The 27861-nt window shown below is 39.0% G+C and overlaps 3 protein-coding genes across 3 annotated transcripts; 2 read left to right on the forward strand and 1 right to left on the reverse strand.

The window, feature by feature from the left end:
• The first annotated feature begins 2099 nt into the window (after positions 1–2099).
• On the forward strand, positions 2100–7343 carry LOC140942121 (uncharacterized). Its single transcript, XM_073391099.1, has 2 exons — positions 2100–7131; positions 7252–7343. The coding sequence occupies exons 1-2, from the start codon at positions 2151–2153 to the stop codon at positions 7341–7343; spliced, it is 5073 nt and encodes a 1690-aa protein (XP_073247200.1). The 5' UTR covers positions 2100–2150.
• Positions 7344–18391: 11048 nt separating this feature from the next.
• Positions 18392–20177, reverse strand: LOC140941210 (ciliary microtubule inner protein 6-like). The gene is made up of 2 exons (XM_073390187.1): positions 20012–20177; positions 18392–19462 (listed from the first exon to the last, which is right to left on the reverse strand). The coding sequence occupies exons 1-2, from the start codon at positions 20068–20070 to the stop codon at positions 18739–18741; spliced, it is 783 nt and encodes a 260-aa protein (XP_073246288.1). The 5' UTR covers positions 20071–20177; the 3' UTR covers positions 18392–18738.
• Positions 20178–20251: 74 nt separating this feature from the next.
• Positions 20252–26901, forward strand: LOC140941211 (intraflagellar transport protein 27 homolog). The gene is made up of 7 exons (XM_073390188.1): positions 20252–20312; positions 20537–20616; positions 21724–21783; positions 23113–23172; positions 25066–25183; positions 25419–25528; positions 26483–26901. The coding sequence occupies exons 1-7, from the start codon at positions 20279–20281 to the stop codon at positions 26579–26581; spliced, it is 561 nt and encodes a 186-aa protein (XP_073246289.1). The 5' UTR covers positions 20252–20278; the 3' UTR covers positions 26582–26901.
• The last annotated feature ends 960 nt before the right edge of the window (positions 26902–27861 follow it).

Consider the following 27861-nt stretch of genomic DNA (forward strand, 5'->3'; position numbering starts at 1 on the left):
CATATACTTCAACAAGTGAAATCCCTAACATTTCATTGACCTGAAGGCTGAAAAAGGTAACCCTTTGGGGAGGAGCCTCCCCGTATAGGCCATTATAGGGAGTAACCTCCCCCCCCCGGGGGGGGGGGGGTGGCGTGGGCATACAATTACAAGGTCCACAGGTGCAAATGAAAATAATGGGTCATCTCACCATAACTCAGTCTAGGAGTGAAAGTGTTTAAGTGCTAAGAGAAATTTTCGTGTACCGTTTTTAAGACAAATCTCAGTGGCAAGAAAATCAATGAACTTGCAGAGAACTTTGTATAACCTGCTTTGTTCTCTTTTGCTTTGTGATCGTCATCTTCCCCCGCACTCTAAACCTGTCTATGGGACGGTGGTGCTACCCGTCGCCCCTTCCCCACCAATCTCGACTCGAGAGCCTTTTCTTTTCAGCCGCGCACAGAAAAGAAGCTCCGGAGTCGACAGAGCTTGCATATCGAAAAGAGCGCACTTCTAGACAAACAGATTTAATCTCCTTCCTGCTTCTATCCTTCTTATACCCTACTTTTATATTCTTCTAGGATATCTGTTACCCTCAACTTGCCATCCAAACGAAGCACTGTTCGAAAAGGCCTAGAACTCTTAAAATTTGTGCACTGATCAAAATAAAGTAAATCGTCATTAATGTGTTTGACAATTAAGGGAGACACTGACATCGAATGAAATACATGATCTAGTAGAAGCCCCTTTTCAAATACAAATAAAGGCCCGGCTCTTGTCTTAAATTAATCGACTTTCCACACACTGTTTGTAAGAGAGATGCCCCTCACTATTAAACGCCCCTTGTCTAACAAATGCCTTCCCATGACCATTACTCCACAATACTCGAAATAGAGCAAAATCATTCAATTCACTGGTATTTGGTTTATTGCTTGATTGACAATGGTTTGTACATTGCATCTTGTTCAATGTCAAGTTCAAAGTGAGGAAAGTGCTCTTTGATATTCTGGATGTGCTCAATACATCAGCAACTTTCGTCGGGCCGGTTCTACCTTGATAGCAAAGTAATCAGTTCTTGAAGCATGTTAGTTGTGTTGAGGTTTTTACAGTTATCAGAATAAACTCCACCCACTTACACCTGCTCCACTCCCTCCATTCTCCCCCCCTCCCCACCACCCCCCACCTCTTGACCCTAAATAAAACTAAATAAAAGTCCCTGGCGTCTATTAGATCATTATTGGTACTGTCGTAGACACGCATTGCTGATTGAGCCAGGTCCATGGAAAGCAAGGTGTGTTTAAAGCCCAGATGCAATCGTTTATCAGGGGCACTCAACGTCAATTTTCGGAAAATATCTGTTCGGAAAACGATTTGAGATCTAGAGTTTTCGGAACATTTGTTGAAAAATTGCTTGCTTGCCTGCCTCTCCTAGGATTTTCGAACATCTAAAAAATGGTACAATTGCCCATTTTTAACGGATTTTTACCCTAAAAAGGTCACCTGGAATTTTTCGGGAGCCTTTTTTCTGGCTGAGATTTTCGATAAGGTAAGTTTTGATCCCTATAATTTTTGGATCACTAGACTTTCACCTAGGAAATCCCAACAGATTAAAAATTTTTAGGGGATAAAAATATGCCTATATCTACCGTTGAAATACTAAAATACGTTTAACGATGCTATGTTTAAGTGGTTTTGAGCTATATTCCCGTTGGGTGGCCCTGGTTTATCTACCAGCGCAGAACTATAGCTACTTACCTAGACTGCAAAACAGTCCGTATTTTTGCGTATTCAAGTACGCGCGAACGGTCAAACAAAAGGTCTGGAACGAGGCTAAAACAGAGTGCGAGACTGGGGAGAGACGCTTACGGGCGTGTGAGGCTCGCGCGCTTTGCGTGCGTAAGACTCTTACGCCACGCTTTACCGATTTCTTTACTGATCTTGAGAAAAAAAACCCGACTGTTTTGCAGTCTACTACTTACCTAGCGTTCCCTATTAAACTTAGTTTATCATTAGTTACTTGCTTTTCAGAATCATTTTATGGAATAACTGTGTTACATAATCAGCGGTAATTCTTGCCATTTTCAAAATGATAAGTAAATAATCTTTGTTTTGGCCTGACGAGAAAATAAGCTAATAGGCAATATCTCTTACTAGGATTATAAGTTGGTCAGATGGAATACTCGCAAGAGCAACTAAACTACTTCAGACTCTGCTACATAGCATTTGATTTGGTTCCAGTGGGACTGCGGTACATTTTCAAAACCGAATGGGATTTCCTTTATAAAGCAACGTTAACTGGAGAATGGAAAGACACGGCACAAAATGGACATGATTTTAACAACAAAGAATCTAAATCAAGTCGCAAGAAAAACGCCCGATCTCTGGCAATAATCAACAATGGTGACACGGCAGAGTGGGACTGTACCTGTTTGTTTTTTGCCATTCTGTACTCGGACAGCATTGGTAACACCTTAAGCCCAGGTGTCCGTAAAGAGGTCGATGATATTCGTCAGGTGCGAAACGAGATCGCTCATATCACCGAGGCTAAGTTGACAGATGCCGACTTCCAAAATTCTGTAGACAGAGTGTTGAACGCTTTTACATCCCTTGGTCTGGCTATAACTGAGATTCAAGAAATAAAGAACCAGAAGACCTTTCCGACGAAGGAAGTGGAAAAAATTAGGAAGCAAGTTTGTGATCTCCAAATCGAGTTAGATCAGACAAAAAGCACTCTTCAAAGTACCGAAGCTGCCCTGGTTTCTCTCACACAGGAAATAAGTGTGGAACTTCAGCCATTTTGCATTCTCGCATTGTGCCCACCACACGATACTATCAGGCGCTCGCATGATATTGAAAGAATCACTAACGAAATGAAGGAACTTTACAAAAGTTCAACTGGGGCAGTCAGTACAGTGTATTTGTCAGGAAATCCAGGATGTGGCAAGAGCCAACTTGCCCGGGAAATCGGACAACAGTTCTTTTCTAAACAAAACAATGATCTTATCTTTGTGGCGACACTGAACACAGAAAGCATTGACAAACTTGCTGACTCTTACCTCACCCTTGGGAGACACTTAGGGATAACAGAATACGCGTTGAAAGGTTTAGAATCTATAAAAGAAGAGAAACCTAGTGAAGCAATTAAACAGCTCCATCGCTTGATTTTGCCGAAGACCAGCAAGTTTACCAAATGGTTGATAATAGCAGACAATGTGATTGATTTACGCTTAGTCCGCGACTTGCTTCCTCAAACTGGCAGTAAAGAATGGGGCCATGGGCAAGTGCTGATAACCACTCAAGATAGTGGAACAATTCCTCAAAACGCTCCCCACATGTATCAGGAATCGTTAAGCAAAGGAATGAGGCGGGACGAGGCAGTGGAATTGCTGGAAACAGTATCGCGAATTTCCGAGCGAGTACAAGCAGAAAATGTCGCTGAACTTCTCGATTTTCAGCCACTGGCCTTAGCTGCTGCTGCTTATTTCGTGCAAACTGTTGTGACCAGTGGGTCTTCAAATTATAATTGGAAAGCATACCTTCAAGACATATCAACATACAGCCAGCGAAAATCGGCCGAAACTGTCCTTGCTAATGAGAGTCCAGCCTACGCTAAAACAACATTGGCCGCAGTGGAAATGGCTATCCAAAGAGCTGTTGAAACAGACGAGGTTCTTCTTCATACATATTCTTTTCTTTCGCTCTGCGCTAACGACGACCTACCACTCGAAACTGTTTTAAAGTTCGTCAAAGCCCAAGTAAAGGAGCATCCAGAGGTTTTAATGAAGGCAAACATTGTAAGGTCCTCTTTAAGTCTTTTTCATTCCGAGGAAGGGGGTGAACGAACTTATTTACGTTTACATAAAGTTGTACACGACGCTTTGAAACGAGGCGAGATAGCTAACCTGAAATCATGCCGGGAGAGTGACCACACCATGGCAGAAGCGGTAAAGATCTTCAACTCCCAACTCGAAGAAAATTACGAGAATTATGCGTTTTGTAAAAAATTGAGGCCCCACTGTGAATCTTTACTTAAGCAGATGACGTCAGAGTTTAGTTCAGATAAAAGCACTTTTTCAGAAAGGTTTGCGCTCTTCATAGATTTGGATACAGTTATTGATTGGTTGCATAATCTCGCCAGGGTCTGTCAAAAAAGCTCCTATTTCTTCTTTGCGAAAAGTGTGGTTAACTTAGCAAACGACCTACTGCGGAACTTAGACGACATTTCAACAGGTGCGTTTGCTCGTAAAGGAAGGATTTTGAATGTAACTGGCCAAGTGCATCACGGGCTGGGAGAATACAATCAAGCCAAAGAACTTCACGAAAAAGCACTGATAATTCGCAAAAAGATTTTTGGTGAAGATCATGCCGATGTAGCAACAAGTTATAACAACTTGGCATTAGTGTACGACACTCTGGGAGAATACAATAAAGCCAAAGAACTTCACGAAAAAGCACTGATAATTCGCAAAAAGATTTTTGGTGAAGATCATGCCGATGTAGCAACAAGTTATAACAACTTGGCATTAGTGTACGACACCCTGGGAGAATACAATCAAGCCAAAGATCTTCACGAAAAAGCACTGATAATTCGCAAAAAGATTTTTGGTGAAGATCATGCCGATGTAGCAACAAGTTATCACAACTTGGCATTGGTGTACAAACGTCTGGGAGAATACAATCAATCGAAAGAACTTCACGAAAAAGCACTGATAATTCGCAAAAAGATTTTTGGTGAAGATCATGCCGATGTAGCAACAAGTTATAGCAACTTGGCATTAGTATACGACACCCTGGGAGAATACACTCAAGCAAAAGAACTTCACGAAAAAGCACTGATAATTCGCAAACAGATTTTTGGTGAAGATCATGCCGATGTAGCAACAAGTTATAACAATTTGGCATCAGTGTACGACACCCTGGGAAAATACAGTCAAGCCAAAGACCTTCACGAAAAAGCACTGACTATTTACAAAAAGATTTTTGGTGAAGATCATGCCAATGTAGCAACAAGTTATAACAACTTGGCATCAGTGTACGACAGCCTGGGAGAATACAGTCAAGCCAAAGAACTTCACGAAAAAGCACTGACTATTTACAAAAAGATTTTTGGTGAAGATCATGCCGATGTAGCAACAAGTTATGACAACTTGGCTTTAGTGCACTACACCCTGGGAGAATACAATCAAGCCAAAGAACTTCACGAAAAAGCACTGACTATTTACAAAAAGATTTTTGGTGAAGATCATGCCGATGTAGCAACAAGTTATGACAACTTGGCATCAGTGTACGACACCCTCGGAAAATACAGTCAAGCCAAAGAACTTCACGAAAAAGCACTGACTATTTACAAAAAGATTTTTGGTGAAGATCATGCCAATGTAGCAACAAGTTATAACAACTTGGCATCAGTGTACGACAGCCTGGGAGAATACAATCAAGCCAAAGAACTTCACGAAAAAGCACTGATAATTCGCAAAAAGATTTTTGGTGAAGATCATGCCGATGTAGGAACAAGTTATAACAACTTGGCATTAGTGTACTACACCCTGGAAGAATACAATCAAGCCAAAGAACTTCACGAAAAAGCACTGATAATTCGCAAAAAGATTTTTGGTGAAGATCATGCCGATGTAGCAACAAGTTATAACAACTTGGCATTAGTGTACTACACCCTGGGAGAATACAATCAAGCCAAAGAACTTCACGAAAAAGCACTGACTATTTACAAAAAGATTTTTGGTGAAGATCATGCCGATGTAGCAACAAGTTATAACAACTTGGCATTAGTGTACCGACGCCTGGGAGAATATAATCAAGCCAAAGAACTTCACGAAAAAGCACTGACTATTTACAAAAAGATTTTTGGTGAAGATCATGCCGATGTAGCAACAAGTTATGACAACTTGGCATCAGTGTACGATACCCTGGGAAAATACAGTCAAGCCAAAGAACTTCACGAAAAAGCACTGACTATTTACAAAAAGATTTTTGGTGAAGATCATGCCAATGTAGCAACAAGTTATAACAACTTGGCATCAGTGTACGACAGCCTGGGAGAATACAATCAAGCCAAAGAACTTCACGAAAAAGCACTGATAATTCGCAAAAAGATTTTTGGTGAAGATCATGCCGATGTAGCAACAAGTTATAACAACTTGGCATTAGTGTACTACACCCTGGAAGAATACAATCAAGCCAAAGAACTTCACGAAAAAGCACTGATAATTCGCAAAAAGATTTTTGGTGAAGATCATGCCGATGTAGCAACAAGTTATAACAACTTGGCATTAGTGTACTACACCCTGGGAGAATACAATCAAGCCAAAGAACTTCACGAAAAAGCACTGACTATTTACAAAAAGATTTTTGGTGAAGATCATGCCGATGTAGCAACAAGTTATAACAACTTGGCATTAGTGTACCGACGCCTGGGAGAATATAATCAAGCCAAAGAACTTCACGAAAAAGCACTGACTATTTACAAAAAGATTTTTGGTGAAGATCATGCCGATGTAGCAACAAGTTATAACAACTTGGCATTAGTGTACTACACCCTGGGAGAATACAATCAAGCCAAAGAACTTCACGAAAAAGCACTGATAATTCGAAAAAAGATTTTTGGTGAAGATCATTCCGATGTATCAACAAGTTATGACAACTTGGCGTTAGTGTACAAACGCCTGGGAGAATACAATCAAGCCAAAGAACTTCACGAAAAAGCACTGATAATTCGCAAAAAGATTTTTGGTGAAGATCATGCCGATGTAGCAACAAGTTATAACAACTTGGCATTAGTGTACTACACCCTGGGAGAATACAATGAAGCCAAAGAACTTCACGAAAAAGCACTGACTATTTACAAAAAGATTTTTGGTGAAGATCATGCCGATGTAGCAACAAGTTATAACAACTTGGCATTAGTGTACCGACGCCTGGGAGAATACAATCAAGCCAAAGAACTTCACGAAAAAGCACTGATTATTTACAAAAAGATTTTTGGTGAAGATCATGCCGATGTAGCAACAAGTTATAACAACTTGGCATTAGTGTACTACACCCTGGAAGAATACAATGAAGCCAAAGAACTTCACGAAAAAGCACTGATAATTCGAAAAAAGATTTTTGGTGAAGATCATTCCGATGTAGCAACAAGTTATGACAACTTGGCATCAGTGTACTACACCCTGGGAGAATACAGTCAAGCTAAAGAACTTCACGAAAAAGCACTGATAATTCGCAAAAAGATTTTTGGTGAAGATTATGCCACTTTAGCAACAAGTTATGACAACTTGGCTTTAGTGTACGACACCCTGGGAGAATACAATTTGGCCAAGGAACTTCACGAAAACTGCACTGACGATTAGGAAACAAATTTTCGGTGAAGATCGTGAGTTGATAGTGAGTTGGCATTAGTAAACAAACACCTTGTAAGCAGTCGAGCTGAGGATCGGCACGTAGAAGCATGCTGTTTGATCCTATAAATTTTCTGAATTGGCAATTTAGGCTGCGTAGCAGTCACTTCTGTTGCCTTTTAGCCAAATACGGTGATTCGTTTTCTTTCCCACCCCTTCCCTCTGTTTCTAGTTTTGTTCTCCTTCTTATGCTCCATGCCCTCGCGCGTCTGGTTTGCTTTTCCCACTCAGCTAAAAGGAAACGGAAACGAGTGCTACGCAAGAGAGTTGGAGGGTCCCCTATAAGTTATTCGGTATCCGAGATCTGGCTTATTCTTAGGCTGGGATACTGAATTTTAAGAAACTTGGAGAGGGAGATGCGGAATTGTAATATTACCAACTCCCTATAAACGGGATACGAGATTTAGCGATTTAATTAATGACGAAATGTTGTTGCTCATACTCACGAAAAAAAGAAAACCTTTTCATAAATGGCATGAAAGATGTTGCTCATCGTGGCTGTATAAAGGGTTTCGGTTATCGTTAAAATTATGTATGTATGCGTGCGTGAAAAGATGGTAGGCAAAGTAATTCGCTATCCAGATTCCGTATTTAATGAATTTCCGAACATGTATTTTATAATTTACTTTAAGACGAGATTGGAAGAGAATAAAGGAGGTGATGTTGAAAAACACACGGAAAGCTGGAAATGAAGAACAGCATTGTTTCACGCCCAAAGACTTGCTTCAAAAAATATTTAGTTTACGTCATGTAGAAATTTATGTGAGGCAACAACAACAACGAGGAGCTTTATTTTGCATGACCATACGAGTTCATATAGTATTGCAAAAGCTATTTTAAGAATCAAAATTACATCATAGGGAAATTACGTTACTTTGGCAATAATTTGTCACGAACATCAAAGCAAGCTGAAACATATTTTATGAATTGTATATTGATAAAGTAATTAGAGGAGTTCATCAGCTCTTTGATCAAAACGTTTACAGGTGACTGGGTAATATGTGGAATCAGAGTCTTGATTTTATATTAACCTTTATTATGGGGTACAAATACATTTCTAGCCTGCGTAGCAAGCGTTTCCGCTCGAGTTCGTCGAGAAAGTTGGGAAAAGAGCAAAAAAAGGATCGGAATGACGAGGGAGGGGAAGGGAAAGTTTCCTTTTCTCCCCTCCCCCTTCCACCTTTTTTTTATCACTTCCGCTCTAACTTTCGCGCAATAACTCGATTGGAAACGCTTGCTACGCACGCTAAGACATTTCCACACTACTTGGTTATGGAACATCACCTTAAACATCTAAAGGATGGGGGTCCTGAATGGCAATTATGTTTTTTGTTTATCAAGGAGGAGTAAAGAAAAAAATAATTTCCTGAGAGTTGGGGTTAAAACTTTAACAACTTTATGTGGATTAGATGCGGTTTCTTTTTCGATCAACTTATCACTGAAATTTACCCACACCAATTAGAATGTGAATCAACAGTCAACACCCCCGCCCCCTCCCCAAGCCCGAGGGGCACTTCCTTATTTAGCCTAAACCTGTACATGCCGCTAAACAGTGTATGGTTTGGCCATGCGGGCTGTTAGTCTTATAAAGGGTAGACAATTTCACCACATTCAAAGTTCTTGAAAGCAATCATCTCGGAAATTTGTAAAAGTGGTTGCAACTAGAGATGGTCATTTACGAGGAAAACGACCTTGAAATAAACTTATTGAGAGCGGCCGCTTACAAGGGATTTTAGCAAAAGGCTTGGCATGTTTATACCACATTCAGGTGAAATAATTTTAATTAGGATATTTTCTTATTAATTTGTTCACTCTATGTTAACCAATCATGCCCTATGTTATGGTATAAACCTAAATTTACTCAAGGACTAGTCCTATTATTCATCAATTGTTGACTACATGGTCATTGCTTTCGAGAACTTACTATTCTCCTTCTGTGTATTCTAGGACAAAGATATGACCGGCTTCTACTTGGAAAAAGTTGGCCGTTTTTTTTAATGGTCGATCATGCATGCCACATACCCAACCACCCCCCACCCCCCGTCACCCCACCCGGGAATTCCGGGGACTTCAATTTGAAAATCGTGACGGGGATGCTCGTCGTCTCGCTTAGCGGTAGAAATTGCAGAGTTTGATTTCACTTAGGGTATTCAGGACGGTAAGCCAATATTTTTACCTGTGAAGGCATTGCTCTGGGCTAAGGACAAATAAATAGGTATATAAAAACAAACAAATTTTGTCTCCTTTTGGAGCCAAGCCAAGATTGGTCTCCTTTAGGGGTTAAATTCTAATTTTCCGACTAGCATACGCTTCCTTTTTTAAGGAGAGTTCCCACCCTCCACGTCTCCGTACTTTCTACAGATAGCGTGACTGTCCAAAATAGCGTGACCGTCTGTATTATCGGTCACGTGATGGCTACTTTCTTCAGATCAAGTTCCGCTTCTTCATCGTACGGTACTATCTCATGCGGTATTAAATCGAATTTCCTTGGGTTCTTTTGGGCAAGGTGAGTAATTTTTCCTTGGTTATTCGGGTTAACATAGCCACAGAGTAATCCGTGCAAATTTGCTTTGTCTTAGTTTTACATAATAGGAAGTTTTGTATGTGCTGGCCGTTTATATAGATCTACTTGTTATTAAAAGTCGAATGAAGAGTTTTAACATCGTCGTGTTTGGTCCGACTATTTGATGGCCTCGGCATAGGTAATTATTGCCACTGTCTTGAGCACTGTTCGTTACGTGGTGTAGAATTTGTGGTGAAGAAAAGAGTTCATTTGTTATGACTTTCTTGTTCTTCGAAACCGTTGTAATGTTCGTCACCAGACAACATTTGAGGCGAGTTACACTTCTTTTCGTATGCAAGATTAATTAAGACTGGATTATCATGACCGCTTAAGGTCGCTCTGTCGCTAAAAATACGTGCGTGCATAAAGGGGTCGTTTCGCCTACAAAGACATGTTCAATCGTTCTCAAATGTCCAAAGTTGTATATAAAGCTAGTTGTTGGGACTATCATGATTTCTGCATTGGCAAAACCAAACGGAGATTGCATGACAAAAAAACTGAACACTTCAAGGCAATCACCAGTAACAGTCATTCATCAAGAGCACCCAACGACTGTTTTCTGTAAAATACCTGTTCGAGAAGCAAAAATTCCCTAGAATTTTCTACAGCTTGAGGAAGGCTAAAAATTACTAGACGACCGTTCCATTCATAAGTCATCCATGTACAATTTTCGAAGCATATCTAATAAATTCCCTCAGATTCAGATCGGGTGTCCGTAAGGCGGTGTTGCTTGTACCAAAATTCTAACATAACTCCCAGGCTTTCTGGTCATTTTTTTTATATTTGGTTTTGTTTTCTTTGTGCGCAAGTATATTCTAGAAAAAGCTAGACAATGGAGTTGTCAAAAATTTGCAATTTTGTCCCTGAAGCCTATGAGTCATTTTAGAATTTTAATATATCGCGCGTACGTCGATGGGCTATTCGCGCTATCGGGCTTTTCTCCAAGCCTCCTCCACTCACCCGGATCGCGCGAACTGGCCTGGGGACGAGGCTAGCATGTACACATTCTTCATTCAATCATACCCAAGAAAATAGCCTTAAGAAGGCTGCATGAGCGAATAGATTAACAACAACCTATACGCCTGCAGCCGGAAAATAGAAAATTCCGTAGAAATTCAAAAGGCCTTGAATGATCTATCTATACGTGAATTGAAGTCAAAAACCTCGAGAAGAAAACTGCGCTTCAGTTGATTTTTGGATATCACCTCTCCGTATTCCTGATCTGGACGGAATAAAAGAACTTCAAGTTAATTTTCTTCAGGATCAAAATGACTGTCCTTGAACTTCAATAATAACAAAAAAAAAATGTATGAGCACTGTCGTACTCGTAATTGTATCATCAAAATGACTGTCCTTGAACTTCAATAACAACAACAACAAAAAATGAGCTCTGTCGTTCTCGTAATTGTATCATATGATTTCGTCATGCATTTCATTCCTTTGTGGGTCAGTCAATTCCAAGCGTGCTCATTCTCCCTCGGCGGTGGGGAATTTATCAGTAAGCCTCTGCCCGGGGATGGGACATTTGTCAATTCTTCTACAAGCGGTTAACATCATCCCTTTTTTGATATGTCACTTAAAAATATGCCTATTTAGATAGTTATAGATATTTCTAAATAGAATATTTTTGTTACATATGCTTTAAAAAGATATGCGTGGTTTTCGCTCCATAACCACCCTACCCCACAGTATTTTTTGCATCCCTCTGTAAGAAATTGCTTCCCGCCATCGTGATCAGGTCGCTCATGGAGGAAGAACGATCAATGCGTTGTTTGAAGAGTTTTCTTTGTGAGCGAACGGTTGAGGTAGTAAGGCCTAGAAAAAAACTCTGCGAGATATTTGGAAGCTGATATACACTTGCTTTGTGTGACTGAATGGGACAATTTTAAAATACCCCCTGTTCCATCGTGATGAGAAAATACTCACGTCAAGCCAACCTCGTTCCCAGGGCTCTCTCCTACCCGGAGGGCGGGTAGGAGAGAACCCTGGGAACGAGGTTGATGTCAAGCTGGTCGGTTGTTTGTTTACCATTCACTATTTAAGAGATTTTTGAAAATAAGAAAGGTATTACTAAAATCTGGTTCAGTCACTGACATTAATCAGATCGATGTGATCTTTTGGCAATAATTAAAAACTAACCCCTAGGAGTGATTTGCGAAGGGTGCTTCACGCATTTTGATCAGATTATCACAAATTTCCTATAAATATGGCATTTGCAGCTTATTTACAGTAAAAGTGCAATTTTAATGTTGTCTCGGGATGGGGCATTTACACACCTTTTTAAGCCCCACCGTGAGAGATTTGCAGTCTTTGCAGCTTTTCCAAACAAAATAGTGTATTAGCGTATTAAAATAATCTATTTTGGTTTGATATCCTTGAGAAAATTTCCTTTAGATGTAGTAATTTTATATCCTATAATAATAAAATTAAGACTTCGCGCCAAAAAGTTAAAAAACTGAAAGTATCTAGTTTTAGAAAATGCTAAGTTTAACAACAGCTCTAAGCTAAACGAGCTATCTGATTTTGAATATTTTTTCCCCTTTTTTACTAACATTAGTTAAGAAGGAATAGCGCATAGATAGAGGACATGTGACCTAACAATCCTTCTTGCGATTTGTATCTTCCGTTCGTGCGTTTTCCATCTGTCAAAAATGACCGGCTGGATTCTCGTCGTAACGAGAAATTCACTGTTCACAAGAACCCTCTAAAAAGGGTTTAAGTCTCGCTTGCTTGGAGATTTGATAAGAAACAAGACACTTTTAAAGTGTTAACTCTTGGAGATAAGATAAGATATGGAGGAGGAGATAAATTCTTAAGGAGCCAGTGTTCACAGCAGACGCATTTCCGGTCGTCGCTTCTCTCCCACCGGTCTGCTGTTCGCAGGCTAGTGTGCAGCTAGGCAAAGGTTACACAGTAACTACTGACTGTCTCATGGTACATAGAATAGTCAGACTAAACTTAAACTGGAAAAAGATTATAGTTCAATCGTTACAGTCTATAAAGCTAAAGTGAAAATTTCCAATGATGTTTAGGAAATAATGCTGTAATTTCACGCAATCTCCCACAATCAAAGGCAATACCACGAGGCAAAGATCGAGGACTTGCAAATCTACGACACCAAGGAAACATCGATGAAGACGTCAGTATGAAAAATAAATACACATTTCCCATACTAGAGAACTTCGAAAATAAACAGACTAGTTCAATTTGTAGACTAGTAGTTTCCATTGGCCGATGAAGTGCTACAAGTAGAGTGTGTGACAGTCAAGTACAATTGTAAACTTATAAACACATCTAGGACGCATACGTAACGTCACACGAGAAGTTGAAGTTGCTTCTAGTAGTTGAAAGTTAAAAATCATTAATATCTCAAGTATTTATAAAAGTCCAGCGCGACTTCACATCTTAACAACTGCGAATATCTATCAATTAGATACATACAACAAAGTAAATCTGCAATGTCAAATCTGTTTAACCGTAGAGTTCCAGTCATTGCGTCAATATTGTGAGAAACGTAATGCCTCAATACAGCACGAAACAGAATTTCCTCCGCTATAATATTTTCACGTCCAACCACGCGTGTATGAATACACGAAAATCAAGGCTGCCTCGAGGAAATATATTACATCATTGCCAAAAAGCCGTACTAGAACGTGATCAACTATGCGCATCACCTCGATCAACGCCGAAAATAAACCACATGCTCATCACGAGCCTCATCTGCATACAATGAAAGTCGTCACGATTCTTATTCCCAGTTTCCACTGTCGCCGCTAGGAAGGCCTGGAACCACAACCGACGTCGTTTTGTGTACTAAATACGAAGGAAAAAAAACGGCTTGCAGATTATGAGTCTCGCTGCTTACGCAAGGGAGACTAATCAAAAATTAAGACTGTACTAGCAGATCAGTCAATTGCTAAATGATACACAAGGGGTTAGAGGTTTTTTTTTTAGCCAAAACTCTTTAAAAAAGGCTATTACATTTTCGAAATGACCGCTCCAGCCGGAGAGTTCTAACATTGGGGAAGATGCATATATTCTTCTGTGATGCAGATGACGGTGAAATAATAAAGGAGTCCTCTGTAGTAGGATTCTTTTGATATTGCCAATGAGGGTAGGTCCACTTAGTGATTGACTAAGCCATACTGTTTTAAATTATATACTGATCTTAGTGAATGGCTCAGATTGTAAAATGAGCTCCGCTTTTAGGCTTGGCTAAATCTATATATTACGTCATAAGTGAGACGCAAACATTGCCGTGCACGCTAAGCACGCTACCAAGTAACTTTACAGTGGTGTTTCATCGTGACAATGCATTATGCAAAGTTATATGCATTTTACATACCCAAGAGCCATAATAGGACCTGACCTATTACTATCTCTTGACATACCTTATGATCATGACTTCAGGGGCACCCAACGTCAGTTTTCCGAAAATATCTGTTCGGAAGACGATTTGCGATCTAGCCTTTTCGGAACATTTGTGGTAAAATTTCTTGCTTGCCTGCTTCTCCTAGGATTTTCGAACATCTAAAAATGGTATAATTGCCCAATTTCAACGGATATTTACCCTAAAAAGGTCACCTAGAATTTTCGGGAGCCTTTTTTCTGGCTGAAATTTTCGAAAAGGTAAGTTTTGATCCCTATAATTTCGGATCACTAGACTTTCAGCTAGGAAATCCGAACAGATGAAAAATTTTTAGGGGATAAAAATATGCCTATATCTACCTTTGAAATACTAAAATACGTTTAACAATGCTATTAATTGGTTTTGAACTATATTCTCGTTGGGTGCCCCTGTGACTTTTGAGTACGACTTTTGTTGCGTGTCTAGCTGTGTCTTATAACATTCGCGGTATCAGATCTGATTTAATTAGCAAATTACTCAGCGAAAAGAAGGAAACTTTTTGTTCCGTTGTCAAACATTTAGAATTGTAAATCTAGAGTCTGATATAGCCAGTTAGAGAAAAATTTTTTTGCCGAAGATCGACGTGTGTTGCTGTACTGCATGTCGCGGTACAAGAGTTTTAGCAAATCTCCTTTTATTGGATCAGGGACTTAGATGAGAATGACTTCCTCGCGACTTCCGTTTCGTGAATTACAACACCAGCTGTCTCAGTTTGACTGACAGTTGAAGACAGGTGGAATATTGGTCAACTGCTTGGCGTAAAAAAGGAAACATGTTTTAACTGAAACAGTTCATTTTTACGCACTTGCATCGAGGATTTGCAGATCATAGGGATGGCAGAATTATTAAGCGATTTTTTTTATCCTGAACACCAGAAAACTAGCAAAGTTCCGCATTGTTCTGAAGAAACCACTGCGGAATTTCACAGTCACCTTATCTTTCTGGTAGCACTGAATATTTTCCTATCCATCACTGCATTTTCATGGAATGCTCTGATCCTGCTAGCCCTACGTAAGGAATCGGCCTCGCTTCAGCCGCCGTCCAAACTCCTGTATCGTAACCTAGCGATAACTGATCTCTGTGTTGGTATCATTGTACAACCCCTGGCTGTGGTTTATTGGATATCTGTTGTGTACAAAGCATGGAGTATTTGCTATTACGCACTCGTGGCCGTTTCTTTCACAGGCAGTATGTTGTGCCTAGTTTCTTTGATAATATTGACTGCAATAAGCGTGGACAGACTTCTCGCGTTGTTGTTGGGGTTCAAGTACCAGAGGGTTGTGACTCGAAAAAGATCTTATATAACTGTAGCTGTTCTTTGGGTTTTGTCCCTCGCTGGTTTAGTCAGCTATGTATGTGTTTTCATAATTGCGTCTCTTTGTATGATAACCTCAATTTTTTCTTACACAAAAATTTTTCACTCGCTGCGTCATTACAAGATTCATGTCCATGGACACGCCTCTCAAAGTCAACCAAGCCAAGTTATTCCACTTAACGTAGACCGCTACAGAAAAGGAGTCCACAGCGCACTTTGGGTGCAGGTAGCATTGATTATTTGTTATCTGCCTCATTTTATAGCCGAATCTTTAATACGTCAAAACGGGTCGACTTCATCAGTTTACTTGGCCGGGCAATTTACAGTTACTTTAGTGTTGTTAAATTCGTCCTTGAACCCTTTGTTGTACTGTTGGAAGATCAGAGAAGTAAAGCAAGCTGTGAAAGACACTCTCAGGCGACTTTTCTGTTCTTGGGCTTAGCTTAGTATTTGTCATCAACCTGTAAATAGGTTCAATATATTTAATACAACGTGTCTTTTAAAAGGGTTTTCATATTCAAGTTAAATTTGGTAAAATACGATTATCCTTTTGTCCAGTCTTGTCAGTCTTGGCGGCAACTTAGATGCGACTATTTATGATCAAATATATCAGCTACGCATTCTGTATAGTTCGTAATCTACTTAATACGGTCAACAACGTTCATATTCTAATAATCCAATATGAAGCCACCCGCAAAAGATAACCAACGCCTCCCTCATTCTCTCTTCAAGACAATATCAAGAGCCATAATGGCTCTTGAGAATATTGAATGTTTGTAAAACAATCTTCTAAAATAATATAAATCTCTCTAAGAATAAACAGATTTTGCGCGCACAAGGTTACTTGAGAACTCGCATTTTTACTGAGAAACGTAGTAAGAATTTTTAACGTTTTTCTTAGCTAGTTGTTGGAGAGAACAAATTCGATCTGTTAAGCCTGGATGGATTCTACGTTCAATCATACCCAAGAAATAGGTCGCAAGAAGGCCAAGCTAATTCGTCGAGCAAACAACGCATGCAATACCCACCTGCTGTTGGAAATTATAAACAACTCCTCAATTTTCCTTCACAAATAATATTGACTTATCTGTCAATTACTAAAAGGTCAAAACAAAATAGGATGAAATCGAATGAAAACTCTAGAAGAATATTGAGGGCCAGTTGATGTTTGAGTGCTGTTTTGCTTTATCATATTCCGCTGATATTATTGAGGTGCACACAAAAACAGAGCTATAATTTTCGTTTCATTTTCTGCCTTAGATTGGGCATGAAATATTTATGAGAGCATTTTAAAGTGGATCCGTTTGGTGCGACATTCATGGTTCATCTTTCTTTACTAAGACAGAAGTAAAGAGATCGATGAGACCCGCAAAAACGAAACCATCTACGACGTGCCTAGACCCCAAAATATACAAAAGAAAAGCGTAGCTATAATAAAGAAATAGTTAACGCCTTCATAGCTTTACTGTATTGTTTAGACTTCAGAAATTAAAAGATCTCAAGTAATGTCTGGGTCTTATGCGTTTAGTTAGGCTAGGAAAGACTCTGTTTCATTGGAAGTTTAAGAAAGACCTCTTCTCCTTATGAAGTCGTTTTAGAAAGTAACGTGATATGTCACGTGACAATTTTTCTGAAAATCTTGGTGACCTTTTAGAAAAAGAAAAACAAGAAGTAGCGTTGTTCGTTGAACTTCAAAAAAAAAAAAAAAAAAAAACTTATGGGCTATCAGTACCGACGTACACGGATGCACCTGATTTCACGATGATATTGGCTAAAAAATAATTCTCACCGTCTCTTTTTTAACCAGTCCGAGTAGCCAATTTCGTCAAGTGCATGTTCTCTGCCCGTACCTTAAAAAATGTCTAAGAATGATAAACACAAAAAAGAAAGGAAACAAACAAAAAGAACAACTAAACAAATGGGGAAAAATGCGATAGTTGAAAGATTACAATCTGCGCAAAGAATCAAGACGCTATTCTCGCAACGTTTTTTTGTCTTTTTTCTTTCAAACATTAGTTTTTCAAAGTAAAAGGCGCTGCTTTCGCGACTGTTGATTTCCGCGGAGAGGGCTGGTGATTGGTCGACCAAATGCTAATGTTGGAGTATACGAAGATGGACAGGGAGCGAATGATGACTGAGGCTTGGTCAGTCAGACAGGAAATTCTCTCTTAAGCAGAACTTAACTCGAATACCAAACAAAATAGGGATGGAGTTGAAATGGTGCAATGTAGAGCAGCACGTTATGTCCTAAATTGTTACGAAAGGTCAGTGCCAGTGTCACCGAAATGTTGAAACAACTTGATTGGGAAACTAAACAGAACTACGTAGAAAAAGGACTAGACTAACAATGCTGCATAAAATGCACTGTAACTTAGTTGTGATAGACCAACAGAAATATCTCGAGCTGGCCGGCCGGCCGATCCAGCAGGCATACGCACAGACTCTCGTATAGTCCCGGCATCTGAAACAAAGTATCACTTATACTCGTTTTTCCCTAATACCATTAGGAACTAGAACAGCCTACCCCTGAGCGTTATAAGTAATACCCCCCCACCTGCCCCCAGGCGTGTTTATAGCAATGTTTTGGAAAATTATGCGCGCCTCTAAAAACCTTTGAGCTTAGGGATGGGCTTGATTACTCTTTGGGAAAACAAGCCTTGTCAGTCCCCCTGACAAGACTTGTGGTAACAAACAAAGCAGACACAAACCGTTCATTTGTGAGAATCTCAAATTCTGCACTTAAAATGCAAGATTTATTATATACTCTGTTTTCACCTCAACTTTATATTACACTAAAAGTTTTAATTTAATATAAAAAATAAAATCCCTCCTCAATTGCTTGAAAATAATATGGTTTAGTTTAGGTGTTCGTGGTAAAAACACACCTCAGTGCTTTCATTAGGATTCAAAATGGTCTAGGTGCACTATACAAATGCAGCCACAAACATCAACTGTGCAAATTTGTAAAACATATTACAAAAAAATAAAAAATAAATATTATTATTGCCAAATGTATTTTATACTTTGACAATAGCGCATATATTATACATTTGTCAGGAGATCAACCCTCATTTGAAGTTGACTGTGTTTCCTCAGATTCAGGCATTAAGTCCTTCGTTTGTCTTTGCTGATCAGCATTTTCAGTACAGGTAACTTCAGATGATACTGTACTTTCACTAGGGTCAACCTTAATATATGCATATTCAACAGGTTTGCTGTTTTTTCTGCCTGGTCGTCCAACATCAGAGATCACTTTCCATATGAAGCTCCCATGTCGGCGACCTCTTACAGGGTGGCTGGGGTCCAACCTCGAATTAAACTGATGTTCGTAAGAGATCTTCTCCACTATCTTTGGTGTATACACACCCGACTTATGAGGTCCCTGATGAAAAATCCCAGCTGGTGTTACTTGCATAGCTAGATTACTGCTGTACCGCGTGATTCGATCATGAGGAATAGGTGGAGGAGGGTAATCTGTGCGTGACGTTGAATCAGAGCTGCGTTCAGGTACCTTAGTTTGTTGCTCTGGCACTTCATCAGGCCACCAGGATGGATAAATAACTGGAGGTTTCATAGACGTTTTTACATAGCAGATTGGCTCACAAATAAATCGTGGATTCTGACGTAGAAATGTCACATTAGTAGGGTGGGGTTTGTTCTGTCCAGACATTACACTTTGCTGAGCTGGTTTAAATGTGTGTCCTATATAATGTGAATCATAACTTGTTTTACTTGACAATGGACTGTCATCTTGAAGATCGGCAAAAACTCTGAAGGTGTCATGCCTGAAATATAAAATGGAATTTTATGATCAGGGGATACATTTAAATGAATTATCAAGTTCTCTGATAAGTCACTTGAGTCACTGCACTGCTGATTTGTATCTATCCGTAATTCAGAGAACAAGTTCAACCAAGAAGCTCATCGAATCTTCATCCGGTGCAGGGAGAGGATTTTGACAAGACCTTAAACAGATTTATTGATCAGTGAATTTCAGCCGTCTATACACTTGACTTTTAATCATGCTGTGCGTTCAACACACAACTACTATCCTAAATTAAACTCTCTTTCAGAAAACCAAAACCAGCTGAAGTAAGCTTAACTATGTTTCATCGAAGCCTACATGTGAAAACACACTTGTTCTGATTTGTTGTACAGTTTTCAGTGCGTTTTCAGAACGATCCTGTGGTAACCTTTATATTTGACTTGAAACACACTTAATTAGAGAAGAATAACTGTCTATCTGACCACAAACATTTTTGTTTGTCTTGCGAATCCATAGATTGGTCATGATTAAATTAAATATTTAGGAGTCAAAACCTACTGAAACCTACCGCGGGCAGCCGTCTACCTTCTTCTTGCGGGCAATCGGAGGCAAATAAATGCTTGCCATTGACGAAGACTTCTTTAAAGTATGAATTGCTTCATAAATGATTTTAAAACGACGGAAATTCACGGCAAATAGTAGATAAAGAAGCTTCCATCTCCTCAAATCGGCAAATCGACATCACTTCCAGCTCTTGTTGGCGACACAGAACGTCGTCGTCGTGGCAACCAGCTGAACGCTAACCAAACATACAGCTGGCTCACAAAAAATAAAGATGGTTGTTCTTCGGGCTCAAGTAATTCTTGCTGGTAAGAAATATAGTTATAAAATGTTCCTCATTTCGAGAAATCATTCATTATTTATACTGAATTTAGGTTTGATACTCGTCTCTGCTAAAGCTGTAAATTTAATCACACAGGGGTTGTAATGACGCTTTTTTGGAGCGGAATAAGTTTTGTTTCTTTTTAGGTTAAGAAATATTTCATTTAACCTCATTGTACGTTGTAAAAAGCCCGTTGATTTTGTCCCATAGGTGACCCTGGTGTGGGAAAGAGTGCATTAACACAAGCCTTCCATAGTGATGGAACGCATTTTCCTAAAAACTACACTATGGTACGTTCTTAAACTTAATTTATTCTGCAAAAGGTACATGTATATAAAGTAGTTAGTGTCAAAGCAGGCAGTGTTTTATAGTTCCACTGTTAATGCTTAAGTTGGCAATTATTTCAATTAAAGACTAGAGGAATCATACAGAAAATAGGGTGTGATTACATGGAGATTAGCCTATTTACAGACTTCAGTTTTATGCCGGAGACCGCAATCACCCTGGGGCCGGTTGCTCGAAGCCTGGTTAGCGCTAACCATTGGTTAAGAGGTATCAAAATGTATAGGTTTCCATGGTATTTAATGCTGGTTAGCACTAACCATGCTTCGAGCAACCCGGGCCTGATTGTCAGGATTTAATGTATTAACTACAGAATACCTGGCCACTCAAAAAAGGCTATACCTTTAAAACAGTGGATATGTGCTACATGCCACTTAGCCATGAAGCCATGCAGCAGCTTAGCCACATGGCCACGTAGTCACAGAGCTATGAGGCCATGTAGCTACATAGCCACATTAACCGCATAGCCACAAAGCCAGGTAGTCACCACGTATATACCTCCATATTTGAGCCCACCACAGCATTATTTTTAATGTCACACAACGATGTAGCCATGTAGCCATGTTTTTTGTGTCCACCCTTTGACTGGCCAGGTATACTGCAGTTACTTTAAATCCAGACAGTTAGGGTGATGTCGGTCTCCAGCACAAAACTGAAGTCTATACAGAGGCTGGTTTCCATGTAATCACCCTGTATAATCTAGCATGATTGCCCCTACTAGGATGATGGTAATTATATAGACACCATCTTATGTACAGACTTTGGTTTTATTCAAGGACTGTAATTGCCTTAATCATCAGGGTTAGGATTTGACTTTGTTAACTGGCACAAAAGGCAGCTGGAATTTCAAGAGTTTACCGTAGTGCAAAGTCATAATTCTTCGACAACTTACAAGGAAAGTAAATTGAAAATAATCTCACATGATTGGCTTACCTAAGTCAAATGATTGCGTGACATAATAATGTTGCAATGATTAAAATTGTCCTGCATTGCATTCTTTGCTTTATACGGACATATGATTTTACTAATGAATAGCTGTTCTTGTATTATTTTAGACAACTGGAGTTGAAGTTTGTGTAAAGTCAGTCAATATCCCTGAGACCTCGGACAGTGTTGTAAGTTTTCATCATCTCTATCACCTGAGACTGCGAGCAGTCTCTTATTTTCTTCAAAGTTACCATGGCAACATGTGCAAGCCATGAGAAAGGAGGGCATGCATAAGCCCAACGAGAAAGAAAGCAAAAAGAATAAAAAAAAGTCCTCTACTGCCCGTCTAATGTGTTCACTGTCACTATAAAGACCTTGACACTACCACTTAAGGAACATTTCTAAAATTAGGAAGTACCTCACTGAGGAAACTACGGAAATTCTTGTTCATGCGTTTGTTAGTTCAAAACTAGACTATTGTAACTCTTTATTGTATGGCCTCCCTAAGCATATGATAAGTAGTCTGCAGTCTGTGCAAAACAAGGCTGCTCGTATTGTTACTTTAACCAAGAAATTTGATCATATCACCCCTGTATTGATTCAACTGCATTGGTTACCTGTTCACTTTCGGATTCTTTTTAAAGTTTTATTGTTAGTTTATAAGGCGCTAAATGGTATGGCACCATTATATATCGCGGAATTACTTAGTTATCGTACATGTTCACGTACGCTACGCTCTACTGATCAAAAACTTCTGGCAGTTCCGAAGTCAAGACTTAAAACATACGGAGACAGGGCCTTCTCCGTTGCTGCACCTAAACTCTGGAACGAGCTGCCATTAGATCTTAGAAGTTTAGATACAATTAATTTATTCAAGAAACACTTAAAGACCGATCTTTTTAAAAAAGCATATAATGTTTAACTTTTTGATAATTTCGAATAGGATTTATTGTGATATTTTTATAAATAAGACTGCAAATAGGTTTTTAATTTATTCATATTTTATTACCAGTGGGATCTTTTTAATTATTTTAATGTTATGAATTGTAAAGCGCTTTGGTCAATTAGTGGAGTTAGCGCTATATAAATTATGTTATTATTATTATTATTATTATTATTATTGACAGATCCCTGAGAAAAGGCAGACTGCTAGCAGTCTATTGTCATATACTTTTGATGTGTTTTTCAAGGAACATTTTTGATCAAATCAATCTGTTTCAATTCAGTTGTTTGGTAACTTCTGTTATAAAGTGGAATTAAATTAAATAAAATTCTTTGTGGCACTGGGCAAGCAAAATGCGAGAGCTGCTGGCCCAAAGGACAAGCTGGAATTCAAGTTATTTTCGAGCTGTGTTTCAAGACCCCAAAACAGGTTTGCCTGGTAAATAAAATTCGTTTTGGTGAGGAAACCTGCTCAAGTTTGGCTTGGTTGCAGATTGGTTAATTCCAGTTTGTATTAGAATATAGAGAGGTTACTTTGATCTAAAATTATTTTTAAATCTTGTCTTTATTTTCAGGAACTGTACATTTATGATTCAGCAGGAAAGGAAATGTTTTCTGACATTGTACAGCAGCATGTAAGTATCACTTTTTAATCTGCAAATAATATAATCAGTATCCAACTTCCCTTCCCACTACACAGGGTGTTTCAAAAGTTCATTCCAGTTTTTTCTTCACTTAAATTTCATTGATTACTTAAACTACCTTTTGTAAAATTAAGTATGTTATCCCTTATTCATTTTACATTGAATAGCCAGCTGACATATTAATTGCCAGAATGGCCTCCTTAATTTTTTGTGACATTTTGTAAGTGGCGGGCTATAGAATGTGCGAGCTTTGTAAGAGGGTCTTGTTAAGCCTTCGTTGAGTCTTTTTCAACGATTTGGCAATTTCTGTGACTGAATGGCCAGATGACCGTAAAAAAGCCGCCTGAGCTCCAGTACAAACCAGTGTTCCAGCCAGAGTGTGCCATTGCGTGAATCCCGCAAAAGATCAAGAGATGGCCCCCCACAAAAAGCGTTCAAGGGCCATTATGGCCCTTTCCTTCTTCAATTCCCTGGGCTTAAAAATGTCTCTGTTACTTCAACTACAATAATTTTCCAATAAAACAGAGTTTTTAATCTAAAGAACGATGACTCCATACCTTTGTACACAACATGAAAATCAATTGATGAATCTTCTTGAGTTTACCTGATTTACCATGAGTGGTCTGGAGACCACTGAGCCTCGACTTGGCTTTTGTAATATTGCAGGAGCTGATGGGTATCCAGCATGGTGTCTTGAAAAAATACGAACCTGACAAACGCATTTTTGAGGTCTACCGAAAGTTTTTTCTCAGGATTAAGTAACGAAAAAGTAGATGGAGGCAAAGCAGTTCAGAAGAAGTGAAAGGAAGCAGATCTTGACGGTGAAGTGGAAAATGAGATGAAAAAAATTACTTACTATTTTTATTGCATACATTCTGAATGTACTGTTTGCTTTATTACCGAAGATTTCCTCTTTTGTCTATAAAGCGAAATGCTCCATGTCAGCTTCAAATAAACTGCCATTTTCATTTCCTTAACTTTCCAACTGTTTCTTTTCTTTTGTATATTAGAAAGATATTGGTACAATCATTGGCCCTTTCTTGAAATATCTGGCCCCAAAAAAATGGGTTGTAGGGGCCACTTTGGCCCTCAAGCAGAAATTTCTGGCTGGAACACTGCAAACAGTTTTGGCCTTCAAACTGTGATAAATACGAAAAAGCCTACAAAATGGGCAGGAAAAATATGGTGGAAAAATGCATGCGCAAATGTATATTTGGCACAAAAATTCAAAAACATTTTTATTTCTACATATTTTCGCTTTAAATAGTTATCTAGATAAATTTCTTAAGTGAATCAGTTTAAATTTGGCTATTGAAGCATTAAATGCTGTATAAAAAACGCAATTTTTGATCGGAACAAACATTTGAAACACCCTGTATTTGCTGAAATTAAATATAAAGGTCATGGGAATAACTTTGTACATGTAGGTAAAATGTCATGATTGTTGAAGAAATTCTCCTTTTAAGTTGTTTTAGAAACTTAAAAACATTCAGAATATTAAAGTATATTAATATCAACTTTAAATGATAATTTTTAAGAAAATTATATGCTTTTGATATGAACCTTAACCAGTATTAAGAGACAAAAACTTATTATAAGTGCTGTCATAATGGACTGTCGAAGATGTAGTTCACGTTGTTTGATAGTGGATAGGGCTATCCAGAGGATAAATTTTTATCCAGTGGAATATCGCAATAATTGCAAAAAAAAACCAATTATTGGTTTCCGAAATACTGATCCATTGAAATATAGTGATTTTATATTTGGTGGATAGTGCTATCGACCCTTTGAACAACTGAAGCCTGGTGATATAACTTTCTATTTTGTTATCATGTATAAATAATAATTATTTAAAGTAATTTACAATACTGTTATGGTTTACAGTGGACACAGCCAAACATGTTCCTTGTAGCTTACGATGTTACAAATGAGCAATCATTCAATGCCTGTAACAAGTGGTTTGAGAGGTGCCGAGCAAAGAGGCGAAATCAATCATTACCTGGTAAGATCGCAAATAAAATCAATTCTGTTTCTCTGTCTACAACTTTTCTCCCTCATGGAAGTGACAGTAACAGGAAATATTCTAGAAAATTCTGATATTTTATTTATTGTTTAAAAAAGTTGGCTAAGAACAGCACCATGTGAAAGTTAGTAAAGGCAAAAGTTAAAGTTAGGAAGGCATTTCATCATATAATGGTGATTATTTTATAACAAACGTCTTTTAATTCTTATTGAAGGGGCTTTGGTGGCCATAAAGACAGACCTCAAGCAAAGAAGAGCAATATCTACAAAACAAGGGCGTGATCAAGCCAGCTCTAAAGGACTGGAGTACTTTGAATGTTCTGCAGTAAGTATCAATTTCGCCTTTCTATTTTATGCAGGGTTCATACAGAGTCTTGAATTCTTGAAAAAGTCTTGAAATTTGCCCAGCAATTTTCCAGACCTGGAAAAAGTCTGGAAAATTGAGATGAAGAGTAGAAAAAATGGTAAAAAGTTTTTAAGTTTTTTTTTATTTAAAGGTACAACAAGTGCTTTATAAGTGAAATTTGTTTGTTTTGGTCTAATCGTATTCAATCTCGCTCGTATGCTTGCCGCGCACCACGAGAGAAGCTTTGTTCCCGCCTTGTTTAAGGTCTCTTTTGAACCCCTTTTGGATAACCTTGTTTCTGAAAAGAGATATTATCGTTTTGGAACAAAGTCTGGAAAAAGTCTTGAATTTTGGATCCAAAAATACGAACCCTGTTTTAGTGTTTATGGGAGCAAGGAAAGCGCCGCAATCGTCGAACTTTGAAATGAAAGTGAAAAGAGAGAAATTTCAAGCGATCTTCTTAAAGGGAAAACACTAAGAAAACGTGATCAGTGCTTTTGTAATTTTTCGACAGCGCACGTAGAACTTGCGAAGAACTTGACTTAGAACTTGGTCAGGAAAACCAAAGACAGGCACTTATATTTTAGACAAAGAAGAGTATAACCATTCACCATTATCTTAAGGTTTTGTTTCACTGCAATGTGTCTTGGGGGTCTTGTGATATTCCAATACCGAGAATTGAGTTAACTCTCCTGCCTTCGTTATGACACAGACTTTTAAGCGTCCATGACTTGTCTGAATTGTCTTTATATGTCTCATACTAAGATGTAACAGTAATTTTTACTTGGTCACCAAAGCCATGGAAAGGTTGAACCATCTGTAGTCTAGCCTGCGACATTACCCTCTGTTGACCAGCGCTCTACCAAGTGGGCTAACTTCACCTTTTTGCCTTTTTCTGGGGTTTTTATTTTTAAATTCCATTTTTCTCCCCAGAAAGACCAGGAGAATGTCGAGGCGCCATTTTACTACTTGGCCAAAGAATTTCACAACCTTTACCACGAAAAAATCGAACAGATGAAGACAATAACATAGTAATTCAATATAAGCTTATCGTGTAACTCTAACTCCTAAAAAGTTAGTCTTTAATTTGTTACAAAGGAAACTTCCTTCACCGTATGTTATGTTGCAGCGAGGTGATAGCCTGCGAGCAAGTTTTACGCGATGACGGAAACTACCCTAAACGAAACTTGCTCTTTTACACAGGCTAAAAGAGAACTGTCTTGTTATTCTTGATGAAAAAGCACTTTTCAGCAGATTTTAAGTCAGGCTTATACGTATGATGATCTAACTGGCATCAGCAAACATCGAAAAGACTCAAAACACGTTGTTTGTTCATATTAACTGCGGGGGTTTGATAAAAGATGCCAAAATAAGATGACTCATATTGTCCTTGCAATTTCGCACGTTTCTTCGAAGATTCATCTCTCAGCGTTTTTCTTTATGTGTCATCGCTCGACAAGTTTTTCGTTGTACTAAATCTCTTAAAATACAGTTTTTACCGCGAGGAAGCTCGAAGTTCTATGACAAAAATGTTGAAGTTGTTCCACCAAGGCCTCCTCTCCCACGTCGTTAGTTCGGGCTTAAATTTTTAAGAGAGTGCTTGACTTTTTTCCTAACTATTCCGCGGCATGAGTTTGTTTGTAAACAGAGTGCAGCATTTCACGTTTGATATGTAGGCTTTGAAAGCATCTTATTTATTCAGGCTATTTTCAGACTATACACGTGATAGCTTTTGCGCCGGCACGAAACTAGACTACGAGTAGTCCCCCATTTTTCCTCAGGGATAGTAGAGCGAGCGAAACGCGAGCTCGCGCGCTTGAAAATCACCCCACGCGAGAAAAGGCGACACGCCCACGCGCGCTCGCGTTTCGTTCGCTCTACTATCCCTGAGGAAAAATGGGGGACTACTCGTAGTCTAGCACGAAACCCGTACCGCATAGGGCTTTTGTTCAGACATAAGAACGGTGATTTCGGCGCGATTTCTGTAACGGAGCGAAGGTACGCCGCGCCCATCTCTAAAGTAGAGTGTCACATATCGGATAGGTGTTCCCACTGTGCCAGATGGCTTTTAGTGTCGGCGCGAAAAGCCTAGACGCTTGGAAGTAGTGGGCACAAGAATGAACGAGCGCGCGAGAGACACGCGAGACCCCTTGCGTGTCTCCCTCTCGCGCGCCCGTTCTTTCTTGGGCCTGCTACGCAGGCTAGCGCAAAAAGCTGTCCGATATAGCGTGAACATGACCACAGTTTTGCAGTACATGACAATTACACTGCATCTCTCTTTCAAGTCGAACTTGTACAGGTGCTTAAAACTT

Source organism: Porites lutea, chromosome 6 (assembly GCF_958299795.1).
Source record: "Porites lutea chromosome 6, jaPorLute2.1, whole genome shotgun sequence".
NCBI lineage: Eukaryota > Metazoa > Cnidaria > Anthozoa > Scleractinia > Poritidae > Porites > Porites lutea.